General features: G+C 37.0%; 2 protein-coding genes across 2 annotated transcripts in view; one reads left to right on the forward strand and one right to left on the reverse strand.

Annotated features, from left to right (window-relative positions):
* LOC306644778 (uncharacterized protein C9orf85 homolog) overlaps positions 1-7,867 on the reverse strand; it is a 97,268-nt gene extending 89,401 nt beyond the window's left edge. The window contains 1 exon segment of the mRNA XM_079112052.1: positions 7,620-7,867. Coding sequence (XP_078968178.1) covers positions 7,620-7,721 — 102 coding nt within the window. The 5' untranslated portion in view covers positions 7,722-7,867.
* A 385-nt stretch (positions 7,868-8,252) lies between these two features.
* Positions 8,253-22,844, forward strand: part of ABHD17B (abhydrolase domain containing 17B, depalmitoylase) — a 43,638-nt gene continuing 29,046 nt past the window's right edge. Inside the window, exon 1 of the mRNA XM_079112047.1 lies at positions 8,253-8,805. The gene's annotated coding sequence lies outside the window, so the exon portion shown is untranslated. The remainder of the gene's footprint in view (positions 8,806-22,844) is intronic.

Genomic DNA, 22,844 nt, shown 5'->3' on the forward strand with positions numbered 1-22,844 from the left:
TGCAGGTGTGGAAAGAGCCCTACGGCTTAAAATAACAAATGTCACACTAACTCCCAGGCCAGTTTTTGTCCAATTGTACCACTCTCTGTATAGTGTTTTCTGAAAGGAAAAGATCCATTTTGGGTAATTCATATAAAATTATAAGTTCCCCTCTCTTAAATGAACTAATATGCCTGGATGGAGAATACTGAGAATTATTTGTTTCTAGTAATGTAGTATTTAACTTTATATAGAAATAAGTATTGACAACATAATTATAAAATGTCATAATTCAATAGTGATCATAGTACCATTACCTAACCCAAGAGATCAAGTCAAGACAAATTAATTTCAGTTGCCATTGATTATATATAAAAGGAAATGTCTAAAATATCTAATTATTGCAGAAAAACAATCATATTGTAGCAGGTGTCAACATTAAGAAATGTGCAGAATTGTTTTATTGGCTTTAGGCAGAAGCAAGTTGGGAATGAAAGTATATGGAAATCTCCAGGAATCATTTTGTGTGAAAGGGAAGAATATAAAAGGTAAAGAATAGTATAGAATGCAATACTTAAAATAATGAAAAGACTACAAGGGAAAAGCAAATAGTTCTATGAGCACTGTAACTTTTATTAGGTATATATTTATTTTGTATATCACGACGTCTTGCATGCCATAAATTAAGTCACTTGGTCAGCTGAAAAGGTATGTTGAATCTATAAACAAATCAAGGAAGCAGGAGATAACATAATCTCAACTAATAGCAAAAGAGAGGGATCTCTAGATCACTAGAATGATCTTTAGATTACCTGAGATGGTCATCTCAAAACTAATGTGGATCTGCTCAACTGCCTTGCTCAATGGCAACCCACTGGTTTAAGCCCCTAATTGCTGACACCTATTGGTTGAGAAGTAACACTTATTCCCAGGACTAGAACTTTATCACTCACACTAAAATTACTCACACCAAGGATTACTTGAACCAATCTGGGAGTTCCCTACAGTTTAACATTCCTGGGCTGGTGGAGATAGGACAAAGATCCTGTTAACATCCAATTCCAAAGTACCTGGATTAAAAAGAACCTTCCCAATAATACAGAGATTTTTTTTTTTCACTTTATTATTATTTTTTTATTGTAAACAAATGGGGTACAACTTGTTTTTCTGTACATGAAGTAGAGGCATACCATTTGTGTAATCATAAATTTACATAGGGTAATGGTGTTTGATTCATTCTGCTATTTTTTCCTTCCCCCCATCCCTCCAGTTCCTCTTTTCCCTCTATACAGTCCCTCCTTCCTCCATTCTTGCCTCCCTCCCACCCCCCTTATGTATCATCATCTGCTTATCAGCAAGATCATTTGTCCTTTGGTTTTTTGAGATTGGCTTACCTAACTTAGCATGATATTCTCCAATTTCATCCATTTGCCTGCAAATGCCATAATTTTATTATTCTTTATGGCTGAGTAATATTCCATTGTATATATATATACCACAGTTTCTTTATCCATTCATCAATTGAGGGGCATCTAGGTTGGTTCCACAATTTGGTTATTGTGAATTGAGCAGCTATGAACATTGATGTGGCTGCATCACTGTAGTTAATATAGAGGTTTTAACACAGCAAAGTTTTATTCATTTTATTTATTTATTTATTGGTACTGGAGATTTAACCCAAGGTCACTTTACTACTCTGTTATATCCCCAGCTCCCTTCCCCCTGTTAATTGAGAAAGGGTCTCATTAAATTGCTTAGGGCCTGGATGAGTTGCTGAGGCTGGCCTTGAACTTGCGATCCTCCTAGTTCAGCCTCCCAAGATGCTGTGATTACAGGCATGTATTCGTTCATTTTACACCGTCCGGTATCATAGTCAACTAAATTAGGATTAAAATTATCTCCTGGAATGAGACTAAAAAAAATCAGAATCCAAGCTCAGTAACTTAATGCACAAAATCAACTCTGTAATTATTATCTGTATTTTTACAGAAAGACAGACTCAAATATCATGATTAGTTTGTAAATAAAAGTTTATAAATAGGAAAAGCTGAAAGACAATTAGTAGAATTATTGTTACTTGTGATTAGCTAAAATATTCAATACCTGTTAAGACTGTTAACCTGTTTTTGTTATATTCCTGAAGAATAAAAGTTTTCTTTTTCAAAAGGACTGATTTAGGTAGCAAATTTCCTGAAACAAAAATCAAACAGAACAGAACTTCACTATATCTGAATGGCAATCAGTTCTTTTGCTAAAAAACCTATTTTTGATATGAAGGATTAAACCCAGGGACACTTTACCACTTAGCCACATCCTCAATTCTACTTATTTATATATATATATATTTGAGACAGGGTGTTGCTAAGCTCCTAAGGAGCTAACTTTCTGAGGCTGGCCTCCAGCTTGGGATCCTCCTGCCTCAGTCTTCTGAATTGCTAGGATTATAGGTATGCACTACCATGCCCAACTAATACCTATTTTTCTTTGAGGTAAAATTTACTTTAGTGGCATTTGTGGACCTGAAAGGTACTATTCAGTCAGGTGTGATAAATGTATTCACTCTTTTGATCTTCACCCATCCACTCCCTGGAAGGTTTCCATGTGCCTTTTCTAGTTAATCCCCCTACACCCAAGGCAACCACAGTTCCAATTTCCATTCATGGAATCATACAGAATATTCTTTTGTATCTTTTGCTCCACAAAATGTTTTTGATATTCATTCAGTTTGTATGTATCAGTAGTTCATTTTTTTAATTAGCAGAGTACAGAAGGCTGAAGCAGGAGGCCAGTCTGGGCAATTTAGCGAGAGCCTATTTCAAAATAGAAAATAAAAAGGGCTAGGGGTGTAGCTCAGTTGTAGTGCATCCCCGAGTTCAATTCCCAGTACCACCCCCCAATATATAGATAGATAGATAGATAGATAGATAGATAGATAGATAGATATAGATATATATAGATACATAGTAGTTTTCCAAGGTACACATCCACTATAACCTGCTTATATACCTCCTGATAATGAATATTTGGGGGTTTCCCCCATTTTGGCTACTGCAAATAAAGGAACTTGTAAACCTAACTCCTGTTCAGTTGCATAAATGTAATCATATTGCCTTAAACTTAAGAAAACTTTCTGCTTGAAGCAAACCAGATGAGGGATTAGACTGAATTAGCATCTGTTTTTATGTTAAGTGAGCAGGAGTCTTAACTATAAAGCCTGACTTATTAGGTGAGACCCACCTCAACCTGCCCATATTTGTGACATGACACTCTAAGAACCACATTTGATGTGGAGATTCTTTCCCTAGAAGGTTTCAAATAGGCAGTGTTCAGTCCATTTTCTGTTTCCATAACAAAATACCTCAGTCTGGATACTTTATAAAGAAAAGAGGTCTATTTAGCTCACAGTTTTGGAGATTCAAAGTACAAGATCTGGTGGCACCATCTGTTCCACCTCTGGTGATGATTCCCTTTGCTGCATTACAACACAACAGAGTGGCAAAAAGGGAAGCAGCCACATACAGAAGAGGCCAACCACATAGGGTAGCCTTAGTTTAAAACAACTCTACTGTCATGAAAACTCCCTCCACAAACCAACATCAATTCTTTCTGAAATCAACACCTCCCTAATGACCTAATCACCTTCCACCACCTCTCAACACTACCACATTGAGGATCAAGTGTTCAGCACATGAATTTCTGGAGAACAAACCATAACAGACTGAGCAGCAATAAAACGTACACATCTCTTTCCTGACCCTAGTCACATGGCCTCTACTGCAAACAAAGTACAGTAAAAGACATGTATACATAAGAGCTTTTCAATTCCTTGCCCCATGAGGTATCCTCAAGTGGACTCCACCTCATCAATGGATAGCTACATGATTATTTATGTAACTTTGGGTGTATCATTCACTCCCCTAAGCGCTAATTTCCCAGTATGTGAAATGGGATAATTACCGCTTCTACTTTAGGGTTATTTTGAAGATTAGATCTTGTGTATCGAGTTAGCTTAGGGCATAACACTAAAGTACATAAATATTGGCTATTATTAATATATTTCCAAAGCTAGAGTATAGTCAGACTTTCATTTTCCATCTTCATAGCAAGATAAGGATCAGTTTCCAAAATGAGTGTGCTCCACAATAAGTTAATTCAACGAGTATTCTGTAAACTAGAATTCATAGCCAAGCAAGTTTTGGCTTAATAATTTTTTTTAAACTGTATAACATCTCAGTTCCTTATGCCAATACACACTATGCCTGCCCCCAGAATGAAATCTAGTATACACCATTTCCAAAGTAATCTGACCATGATATTTACTCCTGCCCTATTATGAAAATCATATGTCCATGGGACTCTAAAAAATACATTTTGGGAAATAGTAGTTAAAAAAAAAAATGCTAACTATACATATAAAACAATCAGCAGTCTCCAGAGGATGATAGCTGCTCTTTCCATTTCATTCAGTTAAATATTATTTATCCTTCCAATCTCAGCAGATCCTTCCTTAACACTTCAAATTTAATCCTGCCAGATATTCTTAGGCTCCCTAGACTTTTCTTTCATAATTAATACTGCTATTGGCATTAGCATACTTGAAAGATTATTTGATTAATGTCTGTAACTTGTCCCACCAAACTATAGGCTTCAATTAAGGTAGTGACTGTATATTTTATTTAACCCTATACCCTCAGCATCAAGTACAGTGTGGTTGGTACCAGATACTAGATGTGGGATAAATGCGTGAATACAAAAATTTTATTGCAGCCTTATAAAAGGCAGTGAAAAAGTGAACTCAAATATATATTAACAGAAGAGTAGCTAAGTAATTTACTACACAGTATTATTCATCCATTAAAAACAAGGAACAATCTCTATGGTCTAATACTAAATGAGAAGGAAAATGTATTTTATTATATACACACAATCTGTACATAGATATCTAGAAACATACACAACAAACTTAACAGTGATTAAACCTAAACAGAACTAGGGCTGGGAACAGCAATTTTTCACTTTCATGTTTTATATACTTTTCTATTGTTTCAATATTCTTCAACAATTCTGAAGTTCTTTTCTAATTAATTTTTTTAGGATTTGAGCAACTACAGATCAAAATTAATTATCATGTGCTTAGTTCAGATTCATATCCCTATTTCTTAAAAATTTTTGCAATGATCCTCACAGTGAGGAAAGAAAGAAAAGAGACTGAATTAACCCAGTATTAGATTAAAAGCTATAGGCAAATTGCCTGACATAACAAAACAAAATAAATCATAGACCTGGAGCTAAAATGTGACTCTTTTATCTTAGTTCAAAATTCACAATACATCATTATCTCTCCAGTACAGGAAACAAGGCTTAACTTTACTGAACTGACATTTCAGTACCAAATTTTAAAATATCTCCATCTTCACCCTTCCCAATCCCTGTAAATGGTTTGAGGACATTGCTGACCAATTACCACAGAGGCAGGGCCTTTTTTAAAGTCACTCTAGTGACAGGAGGTTACAAAATGCTAATGCCACTTAACTGTTAAATGTATCCATGTGTGTATACATGTAAATGTATACAGGTAAATGTATACTTAATGTAAATGTAATACATGTAAATGTACACATGTAAAAGTATACTTAAATGTATACATATATATATGTATGTTCAGTGAACACATTTATTTTATTTATTTTTATATGGTGCTGAGGATCAAACCCAGTTCTTCACACGTGCTAGATGAGCACTCTACTACTGAGCCACAACCACAGCCCTGGTGCTTTCTCTAGATATACTTCCCACTAAAACATCTATTGTTATCCAACTTCTAATTTCAATGAAGTCCTGACAAATCACTTGGCAGAGGAGGGGAAAAAAAAGAACTATCACGCACAAACTCTAGCAAATTTTGAGGTACAACTAGTCAGTTCCGACTACAGTACTTTAAAGGAAATTATCACACATTAGTTACCGATCCTAAGACAGAGTCAGATGCTTCTAGAAAGTCTTCGCTTTAGACAGATTTTTGAGCTAGCTATGTATATTATTTATTCTTTCTTTCTTTTTTTTTTTTTTTTTTTCTTGCGGTGCTGGGGATCTAACCCAGGGCCTCCTGCATGCAAGGCAAGCACTCTACCAACTGAGCTATCGCCCCAGCCCTATTATTTCTCCACTAGATAATTCTTTCTTAGTAAAATATTTCTTTCTATTTTTGTCAGAACTTCCAATAACAAATAGTCTGGTGGTTCAACCCACTGACAAATGAGACTTCTTCACAATTTTAATGAGGAAAGGAAAATCAAAATCAAAATCTTTATGACAAGATTGTAGATATCTGTTTGGTATAGTGCAGCTTTTTATTCTGGTGTAACCTATTACTGATTGGCACAGTCTTGGAAAAATCTTTCCAAATATTGCTTATAGTTTTGTTTCTGAAAATTTGCTCAATTTAAGTGGGAGAAAGGAGAGGTCCTCGGAGGACCTCTTATTGAACTGTCTTACACTTCACCAGCATGTATCACAACTTGTAATTACATATCTCGTCTTAATTATTGTCCATATTATGCAGAGAACTCTAAGTTCCACACAGACAGTCAACACTTTTAAACACTGCACAACAATGAGCATAGGGCCTTGCACATAAAAGATGCTCATTAAATATTTGTACAGTGAATGAAGAAACACAGAGGAAACAAAACAAAATAAGACCACAGGTTACAATAAACAGATGACTTTCCTTTCTCTCTCAATGCTGAGCAACTAATTACTTATTGAACACCCATTATGATAACTTAGTTCAGTATCGAATAATTCGGTTTTCTCAAAATTAAACCTCAGAGAAATTAAATATTAAATAACTCAGGTCTCAAATCTAATAAATTTGAACTCCAGCTTATGTATCAAGTTTATCTGATATAATGCTGGCTTCCAATATGCCCTTAGCCGTCAGTTATGTCCTCTCCATAGGGCTAAAGGTGCAGGGAGAGAGAACCACAGTAAATTAGTAGTTATATACAACCCAATTCCTCTGGCTAGGGAAACAGTCCGAATTTTCTATCAGTTTACAGAAGTCCTGCTAAAGAAGTAAAAGACTTTATAAAGACCAAAGCTACCATTTTTACACAAATCTAAAAATTTGCCCTTCAAAACAATCTTAGGAAAAACAGAAATTCCCATTACGTTGGTGAGGCACTGAGGCTAACATCACTTAGTCATTCACACATTCCCTACACATTTAAAAACTTCGAGTTTTCCAAGAAGTTGTACTTGCATCAACTTGGTGCAAATTTTGAAAGAGATACTTGTGCCACAATCCTTGTGTTCCTACTGCAAACAAGAAAGGATCCAGATGGGAGCGTTCAACAACTCAATTTCCTCATTGGCACCTTAGGTTTAAACGAGGGTCCCGTCCACTCTGTGCAATTAGCTAAGCGTGTCGACCATGACATGTATTTACGAGGAGACAACATATCCAGGTCAAAGAAAGGGCGTGGGAATAACATTTTAGAAAGGGTTGCACTGCCGCCAAGACTAACTCTGGGCTGCGGTCCACACTCGCTCTCGCCAACTCCTCTGATTTCCTCACTCCCGCTCCAATGAATCATTTCTTCCTGGAGTCAGAGTTAGCACAACAGGCAGGGTCCTACCTTGGTCTGAGCACTCTTATCGAACTTGTCATTTTTGAAGCTAAATGTATTCTGGTGCTTCTGAGGTCTGGAACGAGCCACGTTGCCCTTCTGGGAACTCATCGCCGAGACCACAACCACCTCAAGTGGGGTATACCTAAAAAAGTTGCACGGAGGACCAAAGAGGCTTCCCACAGGTGTTGACGCTTCTCTCAGTGACCCGGAAGGAACTTATCCAGCCTTTCCGCCCCCAGTCGGTACACGTGACTCCCCGCGGAGGTAAAAGGACATCCTCTAGCCCTCCCCGCTCTGGGTCCGGGAAACTCCGCGAAGCTCAGCCTCCACCAGCACCCCCGCGCCCCCGCCCGCGCAAGCCTTTTCCTCAAACCGGGTGAACAAGTCCCGCTTTCTTCGAAATGAGAATTCTCCCATTGGCCCGAATGCGGCAGTCCATCACGGCGGAGGGGTGGGTTTCCTCCACTCCTATTGGCTTTTCATTTCCGCAATCCCCGCCTCCTGCCGAGGCCACTCAGCCTCTCCGGAAGTCGGCAGCGCTACCGACTCCACTGAGCGGCTTGTGATTGGTGCAAGTTGGGCGAGGAAGGGCTTCGTCCCTCCCCACGCCCGCTCGCAGGCTGGAGCCCGGGTCAGCTTTGGCACCTTCCTCCAGTCAGTGACCAACTCCTGGTGTAGAGAGGACTCGACTTGTCCCCTCCGTTCCCATCCAGTGTCTCTCCCGCTACGAGAGCGAGCTCCGCGCCTGGCGGGCTGAGGAGGAGCAAAGAAAGGAGTATCGTAGAGAAGAAAGACCTGGCTGGGACTGGGTGTTGTCTGCAGTGCCAGAAAAGGAGGCGGTGGCAGCGTCTGCGACCACGGCCGCTCGGGACGTGAGGCCCGAGAGCAGCCGGCACCGGCGGCCGCCGCTCCAGCTCCTCGAGCCGGGGCCGTTAGTCAGCAGAACACGAGCTCGTGTGGAGGAGCAGGGCCGGCGCGAGACGAGACTCGGGGCTCCCTCAGACCCCGCGGTCCTTCGTCCCGGCTCCGGGTACTGCAGCCCTCTTACCCCCTCCTCGCCCGGGCCCGTCCGTGGACGGAGAAGAGTCTGGTGGCCGGAGCGCGGGTCGCGCCTCGTGGAGGACAACGCGTCGCAGACCTTCTCTCCTGTCCCCCTTTGCTCGGCATCTCGGCCGTGGCCGCCCCTGTGCAGGTGCGTGGGGCCGCGGGTGGGACGCGCTGCGGCTGCGGCCGGGCTCGGGGAGGGGGCGCTAGGCCAGGAGCCGCAGCGCGGGAGGGACGGGCCGGGGCCGGCGGGGGAGGGGAGCGGGAGGTGTCTTTGTTGTTGGCGACCGGGATGCCTCTGCGCGCAGGGAAAGGCCGGGGAGCTGCTCCGGGTCGGGTCTGTATACTGGAGGGGACTCTGGTGTCTCGGTGGAGGGGGACGGTGGGAGGGTCCTTGCGTTCCGCGAAGCTGCTGGAGTCTCGGGGCGAGGGAGAGATGGACGGACGCCCTGGGAAGGTCTCGGGTCCTCCCCCGCGGAGAAGGGTCTCCTTTCACTTCGCTTTCCTCCCAGCGGACCGAAAGATGGGGTCGGGTTCACATTCCTCTCCTTGGCTCTCAGATTCGCGGGTGCCTAGCAGCTTTCTACTCGATGTCCTCCTCCGTGCCAGCCTCGATTTTAGATTGAATCTGCGCCGAGCTTGGTGATTTGTGTATTCTGGCCGGGCTGTCGCAGGGTTCTTCTTTAGATGGTTGAACTTTAATCTGCTCTGCGGAAGAACTTTCGGGTATGCTCATCAGGAATCGGCTTTGAATTGGAAAATTAATAAGAGTTTTGATTTGGAATTTAATTTTACCCCTGAAACGAGAAAGTTGTGTCTTATTGTATAGTGTGGAGGACGCTTGTATAGTCTTTAACCTCGTCTTCTTGCTTTAAAAAAAAAAAAGGTTGATCCAATGTGAGATTTCTGCCAGTGGCAGAACAGAATTCTTTGAACATAATACTTTAAGTCAGTGGAAGGTAGGTTTGGTAAGCAAAGGGTAAATAACGGAATAGAGAGAGAGTGACCTTTAAATTTTGGCTGTTTAGTTTCTGAAAGGTATTCCTCTAATACTTTCTGTAACGTATAATGCTTGATTCATAAGATGATTCATTGGCTTTTTAAAGTATCCAGTAAATAGGATTTTGGATGTCTTGTGTCAGCATTTGAAACTACCAGATTTGGAGTCGAAAGTTAGTGTATATAATAAAATTAATATGTGTACATTGACAGAAAGATTTGCAATACATGGACTTTTCTCCATGAAAAAATTGTCTCTTTATGTGTTTATCTTAGGAACTTAGGTAACAATCATAATCAAGACATTATTTTGATAATTACTAGGGTTACTAGTACTCTAATCTGGGACTGCCCAATTTCATGCTTGTATGTAAAATTTATTTTGGAAGAAGTGGTGGTGGCCTTCTTAAAGAGTGATGAGGGTAGTGTGTTAAACTTATAAAAGATGCGAACTCTGTTGTGCCTTAATTGATATCTTGAGATCCAGGAGAAAATGAATAGCATCCTCACCCACATTTTGACCTGTCTTTTCTCATACTCTGGCATTAATAAGGTTAATTGGCAAGATTAGGATTAGATTTTCAGCAGGTTAGGCGGTTTTAATTTTGTTCCTTAGTGTCCTCTAGTTGATATGTGTTTTGTTTTCTTGAGTATCTTTGCCCATTTTGAAATGTGTATGAAAGGACAGTTGACAATTTTTTATTTCATGGGACAGTCCCTGTACAGCATCATGACAAAACAATGTTTTTAGTAGCTTTGTAGAACTAGGCAAGTGGTATCTGTTCCAAGTTCTGTTACTTATGCTATCCAGGCAATGCTATCTCACATCCCAGTCAGTTTCTCCCTCTGTAATATAGAGCTAATAAAATGTGCCACCTGTTCACTTAATAGAAAAGGCATTGAGAACCATGTAAGCAAGTTTCTCTGGCTATGCGACATAATACTTTGTTTAAGAGTACTAATTGATAAACTTAAATTTTCTTCCATGTTAGTATTGGTGTCATATCTTTAGAATCAGTGATAACAAGAAAATAGTTTATTGACTTGATTGGTTCATTTACTGGTAGATTTTACTTCTCATCTAACCAACGTTTTTCTTTTCTTTTTCTTTTTGGTACCAGGGATTGAACCCAGAGGGCACTTGACCACATCCCCAACCCTTTTTATTCTTTATTTAGAGACAGGGACTCACTAAGTTGCTGAGGCTGGCTTTGAATTTGAGATCCTCCCGCCTCAGCTTTCCTAATTGCTGGAAATACAGGTGTGGACCCAGCATCAAGGTTTTTCTTTTAATTCTCAAAATGTCTCCCACCTTTCCTACCCTCACATACGTTGCACTATTTGTCTCTCAAACCCAACCTTATGAGGTGGAGAGGAAAAGTGGGTTTTTGACTTTTTTTAATTTTATTTTTTAGCAATGAAATAAATAAAACCTAAAGAAATTAATTACTTGAATTACCTTAAGCTAATCAATTAGAAGCAGAACTGAAACTTGAATGTGTCTTCTGACCTCTAGTCCTGAATGCTGTGCTTTGGAGCAGTGTTTTCCCAACACATATATGCCCAACAGTTTCAGTCCAGGTAAACTAAGAAAAATAATGTAGCATTGTAAGTATTGATGACCCACAATATAATGATTCTCCACTTACCTGTCACTCAGCTGAAGAAATAAAGCTACAAATCAAAATGAGACAATTACCTTGTAAATCCTCTTAAATTCTATTCTCTTTACCCCAGCCACTAACCTGAAATTGACATCCATCCTTCCTATCTACTTGTTTATACTTAACTATCTACCTTCATATTCCAGAACAGTGCTTTTGTTTTGATTGTTTTAAAACAATTTTGCTTGGGTGTACGCCTGTAGTTCCTGCATTCAGGAGGCTGAGGCAGGAAAATCAGTTAAGGATTTTAACCAACCCGGATAAAATAGGCCTAGTTTCAAAACAAACGTATTTAAATATAATGTTTATATCTTTATGTTGCTTGCTTTTTTTTTTTTTTTTTTTTTTTTTTGTGGGGGTGCCTGGAATTGAACCCAGGGCCTTGTGCTTGTGAGGCAAGCACTCTACCAACTGAGCTATATCCCCAGCCCCATGTTGCTTGCTTTTTTGTCACTAAACTTGTCCAAGATTTATCTGTTTATTCAGATAGCTCTAGTTTATTTTTATTGCTAATACGGTGTGTACTCCATTATGTGACTGTACCAGCTTTCTGTAGTTGATCATTTTAGTTGCTTCCCAGTTGTTTGCTATTAAAGAAGGAATATTCTTGTGTATAGTCATATACCACATAATATTTTGGTCAACAATGGACTGCAAACACAATAGTGGTCTTATAAAATTGTGTCACCTAGTGACAGCCTAACCATGTTTAAGTACATGCTGCATTCCTACAGCAATGAAATCACCTAATAATACTTCTCAAAATATGTTTGTATTTACCCTACATCCCATTTTTATAGAAAATATTTTACAATTTCTTGTATGCTATCATAAAATGAAAAGCCTAATAATATTCACATTTTAAAAAAACAATGCTCTTACTGAAATATAAACAGTAAGTTACAATAAATTAATATGTATTTCACTGTGCAAATGCTTCATTCATTTCAGCTATACTCAAGTCTTGACTGTATGGTACTAGACCAGTAACATAATACTCACCTCACAGCCTGTTAGAAAAGTAGAATCTCAGACCTTTTACCACTGATTCAGGTGCTGTAGGTTAATAAGATTCCAATGTCATTTGTGTACACATGAAATTAGAAGCACTACTAGAAGAAATTGTGGGTACTTTGCATCAATGAATAGCATCACTGTCAATACAACTACCAGTACAGATTGTAATTATTGCATTGAATTGGGCATTTCCATATCAAAAAAAGCAGTTAGTGAAAAATGATTTGTTAAAACTATTTTCAGTAAAGTTGAATCAAAGAAAGTGAATCTTCCTTTTTAACACAGTAGTTGAATTCTTTAAAATCATTATCTGTGTTAAACTAATACGTATATGTTGGTTGCAAATCTTGTTCAGAAATATCTGACCTTAGGGTTCTTCTTTTTCCTCTTCCTGAACCCCTCTCTGGAAGTCTATAGAGTAGTTACGAGACATGGAACATGGAGCAGCATTATCTTTATGCAGAAGAGTGCCTGGCTCTTTTGACTTCTAATTTAGTAGTACCTCTATTATTATAACAACCAAAAAACTGTCATTGAGAAAGATCACCCTGAAATATAAATCCAGTAGGAGTGTCTTAGACACAGAGTATAAGTTTCTTACACTTTTTAAGATAACTGCCAGTTTTCAAGTGTGGACAAGAGGATGTGTTCTCTGCCTTACAAATACTTCAGACTTAATTTTTGCCATTCTAAGTAATATGAAATGGCACATCATTGTAGTTTTTGTTTCCATCACCCAGTAACTTGTGTAGTTGTTAAATAAGACTCACTTATTTATTGATCATTCATTTTCTTTTTTTATGAATGGCCTGCTCAGGGTTACCTTTTCTTACTAATTTGTAATGATTTTTCTATTTTCTGTATAACAGTACTTGGCAGGCTTTAAAGATCATTTCTTCCAGTTTGGGGCTTGTCCTTTTTACTTAAAATATGGTGTCTTCTAGTGACCAAAAGATTTTTAATGCCACTCATCCTTCACTTGTCCTTTTTCTAAGTAAAACCATAGCAGTTTTAGTTTTTCACATTTAGAACTTAATTTTACATGGAACTATTTTATATACTGGCATGCTTGTGAATTCAATTTGCCAAATAAAATTAACTTATTGGAATTGTCCTTTTTATGTTAATATGCTATGATAAAATTATGATGATAATAATTGTATTTAGTTCTTAATATCCCTTTTTGGTAAAAGTAAAACTTTGCAACTCAGTCATTCCAACTCTGTCCTCCCCACACCCCAAACCATTGCTTCAGAGTATAGGCTGACCATCACTATCCCAAAAACCTGAGCAGTTAAGGATTTCTGATTTTCAGAGTAAGAATGCTCAATTGATAATGCCATGCAGATATACCAAAATCGGAATGACTTCTGATTCCACACATTTTAGATCAAGGATAATGAAGCTGTACTCTTGATTCTTAGGTTTTATCTGTAGCTCACATTCAGCCTCTAAAGAGTCATGGAACTTGGCAAGTGCTTTTAAATACTAATCACTGGTCATTATCTGCATCCTACACTTTGCAGTTTGGTTTAGTTGTCTTTTCATCACTTGTTTAAAATTGCACTCGTAATTTCCAGACTTAATTTTTTTTCAACTATATCAAATTTTAGAATACATTTTATATGTAAATGTGACTCAGATATAGGACCTATTTTGTTTTCTAAGGAAATAAAAGTGAAAATGACCAAACCAGTTCTTGCATTGCAGCTAACATTGAAAAAATGCGAAAGGAAAAATGGGCCAGTGTCTACCATGTATGTACCGGTCACTTTTAGGTTTTTGTTTGTTTTTTGTTCTTTGTGTGTGGTGGGGTCCATCTATGAGCAAAACAAGCAGATTCCTAACTTATCAAAATCTGCCTAGCAAAGAACCATAGTAAAATGCACAATAAATAAAATTTCTAATATTTTAGTGATAACTACTTTTGAATAAGTAGAAGAGAGCAAGGGGGATCAAAGGAAGCAGTTCAACCTGTTCAATAGGGTGATCATGTTAGAAATCATTGAACAGGGGAGAACGAAAAATGAACAATGATGGGCAGTCAGGGAAATCATAGCTGAGCAGATATTAGCAAAATCCAGGAAGGTGGACCGAAGATAGTTTCTAAGTTAAACCTGTGTTCCTCACTCTCCCACTTAAAAGTTGTGTGAACTCAGACAAGTTAATAACTTAACAACCCAGAGTCTTGATTTCCTTAGCGCAAAGGGATGATACCCTGAGAAAAGTATTAGTAAGATTAAGAGATAGCAGGTGAAAGGGCTACCTCCCACCCCCTACTTTGTTCTCATATAGCACTCTGTACTTATGTAGTATATATTACAGCTTATAATTGTCTGTGCCATCATTTGATAAGTTTATCTCACCCATTCTGAAATATTGATGGGACAAACAAGTCTGTGCAGTAATATCATTTTAGTGTATAATCATTGATTTTTTTTTTTTCTTTTTAAACATTTTTAAAGCTTTTTCATTAGAAAAATCATCTTGTGCAGGTTTGTCAAGCAAGTGTTTTGTGTTTATAGTGTCTTTATACCAGAGCTTCAGGTTGTATTAGATATTAGCACGTTAATAACTACACATCATCTTTGTGATGAAGGCAGTGGGTATATAACATCTTGTACAGGGAGGAACTGAAGCTACTAAATTACATAGTGATTGAAAATCAAAGCAAATTAGGATTGAATCTGATTATATTTGGTTACATTTCCTCTATGTTGCTTTTTTTTTCCCTACAACAGTGCTAAAATCGACTCTATAAAAACAAAAGCACAGCTCATGTTATATTGTTTGATCATAACCTTTGGGAAAATCATTAGGAAACATGCAGCAGATATTCTAGTTGTGGTTTTGTTTTCAGTTTTCCCCATGAAGCATTTCTCATCATCTTAGAAGGTAGCATTAGAATTGTCAGTAGGGTTACAGGCCTTTACCCTTTAAATTACTATGTGCAGTGAAAGAAATTCTTTTCATTATGACTGACTTTGAATATTTAAGATTTATTTATTCTAACATGAAATAAGAAGATTAAGAAAATAGATATAGGGCTTGGGGGCTAGCTCAGTGATAGAGCTCTTACCTAGCATGCAAGAAGCCCTGGGTTTTATCCCCTATAATGCAAGATGTACAATATATGCATCAATATAGATCAGGATGAAGGGGGTTGAAATAACCTTATTAACTTGGTATGGTCAGGTCTCTACTCCAGTTCCAACAAACCTGAAGCAAGTACCTCCAGAAACAAAAACAGAAGATGTTATCAGTGTCAATTGCAGCAAACTTGTTTGACTTTTGAGTTTAGATTGTTTAGATTGTGTTTTGAAAATTAAAATTAGTTGACATAGTCCTTGTAATAAACTGTTCCAAAAAATGCCACCTGCAGATTGTAACCTAGATATTTTGTTTTTGATTAGTATCCTGCTTAGTGTGCTGATAATTTTTCACTCTCTAACATCTGAAACTTCAAAAGTAAAAATTATTCTCCACATATCAGTTAGCAAAAAAACAAAACAAAACAAAAAAAGTTTAGTCACTTGGGTTGTCAGATTTTAACATCTGAAACACCACAGGTTACATTTTAGGTTTTATTTGGAGATGGGGTCTTGCTATGTTACCCAGTCTCTCTCTGAATTCCTGGCTCAAGCAGTCCTCTTCCCTCAGGCATTCAGGTAGCTGGATTGACAGGAGAATGCTACCACACACAGTTTACACTTTACTCAGCTTTTTAACAAACCTCAGTGTTACTTTTATTAATTAAAGATTTAGGGCAGTAAAATAATATAGTGTGGAGGGCTTTTATAAATAAAGGACATTCTGATATAAATCCCTAGGGCAATGATTTTCAATTTTTTAGCTGTTAGAATCCATGAGAAAGACGTTGCTTCATAATCTAATACATAAATACATAATCCCAAACAAAAAATTCTCTGAAGAAATTATCCAAATCAGTCAGCATAGGCATAGTTCAGGGGAGATTTTTATTTCCCCTAGAGGAAGAAGTTTAACAGAGATTTTTAAAAAATAAAAAATTATTTGACTTTTTTTTTTTTTTTGAAGGGTGATTGGTGAGTTGGAGGATTTTATCAACAGTGAATTAACAGTATACGCAAAGGTATAGAAGCAAAAAAGAACATGTCTCTGTTCATTAGAATAAATGGAGAAGTGCTCAAAACTAAGATAGAAACCAGGAAGCAGGAGGTAGAAGGGAATCATGTATGGCATGCTAAAGAATTTATGCTTATTCAACAGGGCTTGTAAGGCATGTCCAAAGATTTTAAACAGAAAAGTTACATCACATGGCAGCAATGTGGAGTACGGATTAGAAGAGTATGAGGTAGATATTAGCGAGTGAGTGTTTTTAAAAAACAAACAAACAAACTGGTTGAGTGAAAATGTAATGGAAAGGATTGGAAAGGAATACATAGGAAATGAGCCTTGAGCCAAGCATAGTGGCACATGCCTGTAATCCCAGCAACTGGGGACGCTAAGGCAGGTTGATCCACGTTAGTTCAAAGGCAACCTCAGACACTTAGCGTGGCCCTGAGCAACTTGGTAAGATTCTGTCTCAAAATAAAAAGCGCTGGAAGATGTGGCTCAGTGTTTGAGCACCCATGGGTTCAATGCCCAGTCACACCCTGCGCTCCCTACCCCCCGCCCAAAAAAAAAAAAAAAAAAAAAATAAGAGGCCTTGATTTAATGATGGGGAGGGTAGTGGGTTACAGTCTTGATGTCCATTGTCTGGAGTCGAAGGGACATTTTTGAAATTTTTAGATTTAGGAGTCAGTAGTGTGTAAGTGGTAATTAAAGCTCTGGGTTTGACTGGCATAAAAAAGACAAAAGAATATCAGTCTGTTTAAAATGAAACTTTTGATTGAATTAACCAAAGAAACCAAGGTTGAACATTAGTTTTAAGAAGGAAGGAAACTGGTGTTACATGCCACAGAGTAAAAGTTGCACAGAACTCAGTGTACTTTGAAATTATAAGAGGTTGTCAGAGTCTATAAATGATGAACAAGTTAATAATAGACACTGGACCAGAACTCATTTTGAGACTAATGGAGTTAACTGCAAAATGGAGAGGTAAAGCAATTTGATTCTAAAGGTTGTTCAAGTATAGGAGATAACCTCTAGATATAGATATACAGGTATACATCTATTTATTATACACACACTTTTAAAGAGAGGAAAGTCTTCAGTATAAACCTAGAGGACAGGCTGAAGATACAAGAAACAGGCCTATAGATAGAATAACTGATTAGTTGGGGTCTCTGAAGATGTTAGCAGTATGGAACCCTCTGGAATATGTGTGGAGGGATTAGTCTGAAGCATGTGAGGCTTTTTCCCAAGACTGAAATGACAATCAGAATTTGATTGACTTATAGGGCCCAGAAAGATAAAATAACATATCTGCCAAGTAAAAGAACATTTTTTTCTGCATCTGGTCTGTGCAGAATTTAAAATGTTGTCTCATTTAACCTTCCCAGCTACTCTGCAAAGTATACGGTTGAGAAAATTGAGATTCAGAGGAGTTTGTCTAAAGTCTTACAACTAAATTGTGATTTGAATGAATTTATGTCTAACTCCAGATCCAGGTAGTTCCAAACCTTATGTCTTGAAACCAGTTAAATTTCAAAAAAGGTGGGAGATAGTTTTGTCCAGTAAAAGCCACTTAAAAAAAATGAATCTTGGCATCTATTACTATTGCTTTATTTTTTACAAAGGTTTCATTTTTTTCACCAAAAAATACATTTTAGCATTAGCAAAGTAGGAAAAATATAATCTGAATAAAAGGCATTCCCTTCAGTAGAAGTGTATTAAATTGATTTAATACATTTAACTTGTCCATTATTGTTTTGCTTTTGCCAGAGAATAGTGAAAACATTAGACTAGCACCAGATCTCGAACCTCCATTGCCAAGAAATAGTCATGAAATGGCAAGTTAATCTACAAAAAATCGTATATTATTACTTTTTAAAAACAAAATACAGTTAGGACTGAACATTTTATTGTGTTCAAAACATTATTTTATTTACTTCATTTTGTAACTTTTTTTGTTCATATTTTGTTCCAGAGTATTCTACTTATTGTCAAACTGGTAAGAAGCTAATGAAGTGACAAACTGAAGAAATTATGAGAAATACGTTTCCTTGTTTTTTGTTTTGTTTTGTTTTGTTTTGTTTCGTTTTGTTTTTTGGCACCTGGGATTGAACCCAGGGGTACCTAACCATTCAACCACATCCCCAGCAAACCCCCCCCCCCCTTTTTTAAATTCTTTAAAAAATTTGAGACAGGGTCTTGCTAAGTTACTGAGGCTGGTTTTGAACTTGCAATACTCTTCCCTCAGCCTCCCAAAGAAATACAATTCTAGCAGTTTATCTTTAGTCTACTTGTATAACTCATATTTTCTATTTTTTAGGGTTTTTGCCATTGTGGAGAAGTTGAAGTCTTAAATTCTGCTTCTGCTAGTGAAGATGGCACTGGAAAGTAATCAACAGTGAGAGGAAATGGACTGGGGGGTGTAGCTCAGTGTAGAGTACTATGCCTAGCATGCATGAGGCCCTGGATTCAACCCCCAGTGGGACTGGGTATCCATGTTCAGGGGCTTACAGGTACCATTAATACCAACGTTTGCTTCCTCTAAGGCTTAAAGAATGTGGAAATAGCAGAACAAAGGCTAGTATTTCCTGTGTTGTTCTGAGGGTAGAAAAGAAGGGGAAAAACTTGGGGTTTCTGCCATCTCAAGTACCCCAGACTTGAGCCTAGGAATGCTTTATTGCCTGAGGTCTTCAGCAGTTGCAGTTGACCACCCTAATAGATGGCAAGGAAAGGCACTTCTAAAGTCAGAATTACTCCTTTTATGGTTTTTGGGGCACCAGTTAAAAGTATCATGTCACTTAAGGACATATACTGTACCTGAAACTACAGGAACAAATTATTCATTTTTTAAATGCATAATCTTTTAAAAATGAATTCTTCAATAATATGTCCTTCCCATTAGCACATATTGCAAGAAGCTTATTACTTCAAAAGAAATGTTCAAACATATAAGAATGTTTAGTTTTTGCCAATACAAAACTTAAATTATCTCATCAAAATAATTACATGAGGACCAAACCTTCTAAAATATCCTTCCAGATTAATGAGTTGGGAAGCATGTCACCTTTTTTCTTCACATCATCTGTTGACTTTTTAGCGAAGGGTTTTCTGGCCTTGTCATGGAATGTTCATAATATAATTTGATGTATAAAAAATACAATATTGTTAAGATCTTATAATCAGAATTGGTTTTATATGTTACAGTTATTGGACATTAATCAAGTAAAATGTATTTCTAATAAATTAGTAAATTGTACATATAGCTGTTATTCTCACCTTAATGGTCTGTTTATTTAACTGACTTTCTTATGGATTGTAGGAAATCAGAAGGTGCATTTTTCTAATTCATAGAGTCCAATGTAAAGAAAAATAGAATTTGTTAATTACCACAGTTTATAAAAAGATTCAAACCACTAATTACATTTTGTTTTGAATTCTAATTCCAAACAGCAATAAAGCCTGTTTTGATTATTTTTAGTATTATTTCAATTTATATTCTGTTGAATGTTTATAACTACAGGTTCTTATTTTCTTTAATATAGTTAATAGAATATTGGTCAGGTGCTTCCTGTATAAATGCTGAAGAAAATGTTATTTCTGACCTAAGGGAGTTTTAAGTTTAGTTAAGACAGTAGGCATTAATCAAGCGAGCCCACAGATGAATACATGGCAGGGATCACAATTTTTAACTATGAATGGAAAGAACTGGGTGCTGTGAGAAAATAACCTAATTTAGATTTGGGGTTCAGAAGATCTCTTTGAAAGAGTGGTATTTGGGACTGGAATAGAGAGTAAGCAAAGCATGTGTGCAAGTTGTAATGTGGTAATGGCTTCAGGCTTTCAAGGTACTGAAAGATGGTGAGACTGCAACCATAGTGGTGAATGCGGAGAGTATTAAAGTCAGAGGGGGAAGCTAAGGCAGGTTCATGCAAGGTCTTTAAGGACCTGTGGAGAAGTTTGAATTTATTTTAAGTCTGGAGGGAACATAGCAAGAAATTCTTAAGGCAAAAATCACCTTTCGACTTTATAGAAAAGGAAGTGCAGGTTTAGAGAACATTTGAATGGGAGAAATTCACATTTACTCCCAAGTATTTTTTCATTTATCAACTCAACACATACTGAGTTGTTCTTCTGTAATCTTATTCTATACAACCCTGATCAGTCTTTTGTTTTCTCAATGGGTAGGAAAGGTAATCTCAATAAATGAAGAGAATTATATGGGCCATTCCAACTAAGAGTGGAAAAAAATTGAATGATTTTCCAATGAGTTTTTTGGTTTTAGACATTAAAATATTTAGGTAAATGAAAACTTCCTGCCTTTGTAACAGTGTTTTGGCTTGTTTTCAGTAATACTCCCAAAAGATTTACTTTACTTTTTTTTTTCCCCCCTTTAGAAACATCATAGTTAGAGCTTTTTTATATTCTCAGTATTTTTAATAGAATACAGAATCATATTTCTTTTTTTCCTTTTGGGGGCAAGGAGAGAAAGAGAACCATATCTGGTTACATAATGTTAGCCCTGCATGGTAGTGCACACCTGTAGTCCCAGCTACTGGGGAGGCTGAGGCAGGAGGATTGCAAATTCCAGTCCAGTCTGTCCTAGCCTGTCTCATAATAAAAGAACAAAAAGGGCTGGGGATATAGCTTAGTAATAAAGCAGTAAAACACTCCTGGGTCCAACTTCCAATACTCCATAGACATAAGAAGAATTCAGTGTAACGTTCTTGCTGGAAAAGCTCTGTTATCGATCTTATCAATTTTTTCACCTTAAAATTGAGATAGTTAAAGGTCTAAGAGCTCATTTAAGTGGAATTATAACTACAACCTGAGTTTCCTCCTACTGTTCTTTGTTTCATAGAAATGAGCTGTGTACAATGTGAAACAAGACTTCTTCAAAGGCAAATATTTTGTGCAAAAGAAAAAAATCATTAGAAGAATTTAATATTTCTTTGATAATTTTGCATGTCTGTGGCATTTAGTATCTAAATGAATGACCTTTGTAAGGATGAATGGAACACTTTCCTTAAATGCTTGTTTTCTTCCTAAAGTATGCCAGAGCTATACTAGACATGTTGACTACCAAATACAGAACACTCAAGCTATCAGATTCATCGCAAAGAAGTTACCCCAACCATTTTTACAAACATCTGTTCCTCTTCCTCCATCCCACCCTTCTCTGGTTGCATTACTTGGCTTACAGCTTCAAAAATGTTCTGTCAGCTTTGGCTAAAATACTTTTCAGACCTACCTAAGAAGTTGTCTTTAAAAGAAAAACCCGCTGTATTTGCTGGGTTCTTGCTACTTGCCTTCTTTAAAAGGTGAATATAAAACAAATTCACACTCATTGAAATATCCAGCAAATTATGATTGTCTTTATTTTGTGTAGTAGAAATTTATATTTGTTACTAATTTGGAGAAAACAGTTTATTTAAAGTGTGATCAAGTATTGATATTTAACTAGTGGGTATGGTTTATACATTTTGTGATATAAATGATAGCTATTAATTTTCTACTTAGTAATGTATATTTAACACACCTCCATGTATCAGGTTGAAGTGTATTTGAGATTTTTTTTCAAAATCTTAGATGTGAAATTTTAAAGTTTAAATACATAAAATTATTCAACAATACATAAGTCACAAAGTATCAGTAGTATCAAATTCTGATGTAAAAGAAGTCCCTGTAGTCTTATATGCAGTGACCTAAATGACTGCTTTAGGCTCAAGGAACTACAGTGGTTTTCTATACATTATTGAATAAAGATTTGTTTTTAAGTTCCTCATTTATTTCACCCCACTCTTTCCCATTCCCCCCCCCCCTTCCTTTTAGTGTACATTCTTTGCTCCACTTCTTTCTCATCTTTACATGTGTTGGTCTCTTAGCCTAAGGATTTTCCCTCTGTTTTTGGAAAACCCTAAAGTTCTATTACAAAGTTTTCCTAACAGCTGAACTGTTCTCTTGCTTGGTTTCTGAAGCTATTCCACATTACCTTGCACTTTTTTTTGGTAAGATGAAAAGACTGTGTAAATTTGTTAATAGTATATTGTTTATTAATTATGCAGCTGTAAATATTTAAAATATTAATTACCAATTTACAAAGGAGCTTGTGAACTTAGAATTTTAAGAGATTTGAATGAATATTAGCTAGGTTACCTTTTGTTTTCAAATGAGGAAACAGATTCTGCCGTTAAATGGTTTTCACAAGGTCTTGAAAAATTAACTGTCTCCCAGTCTGTTAAATAGGTTATTCTTATTTTCTTTAAACATTTAGATTTGTAGGGTTTGTTGTTGTTGTTGTTGTTGTTGTTCTCTTTTGTGGCTAGAACCCCAGGAGAAAACAATTTATTTAAAATGTGATCTAATACTAGTACTCTATTGCTGAGCTACACTTTGAACCCAGGTAAATGTTCTT

The sequence above is a fragment of the Sciurus vulgaris genome (genome assembly GCF_902686455.1).
Source record: "Sciurus vulgaris genome assembly, chromosome: 15".
Taxonomy (NCBI): domain Eukaryota; kingdom Metazoa; phylum Chordata; class Mammalia; order Rodentia; family Sciuridae; genus Sciurus; species Sciurus vulgaris.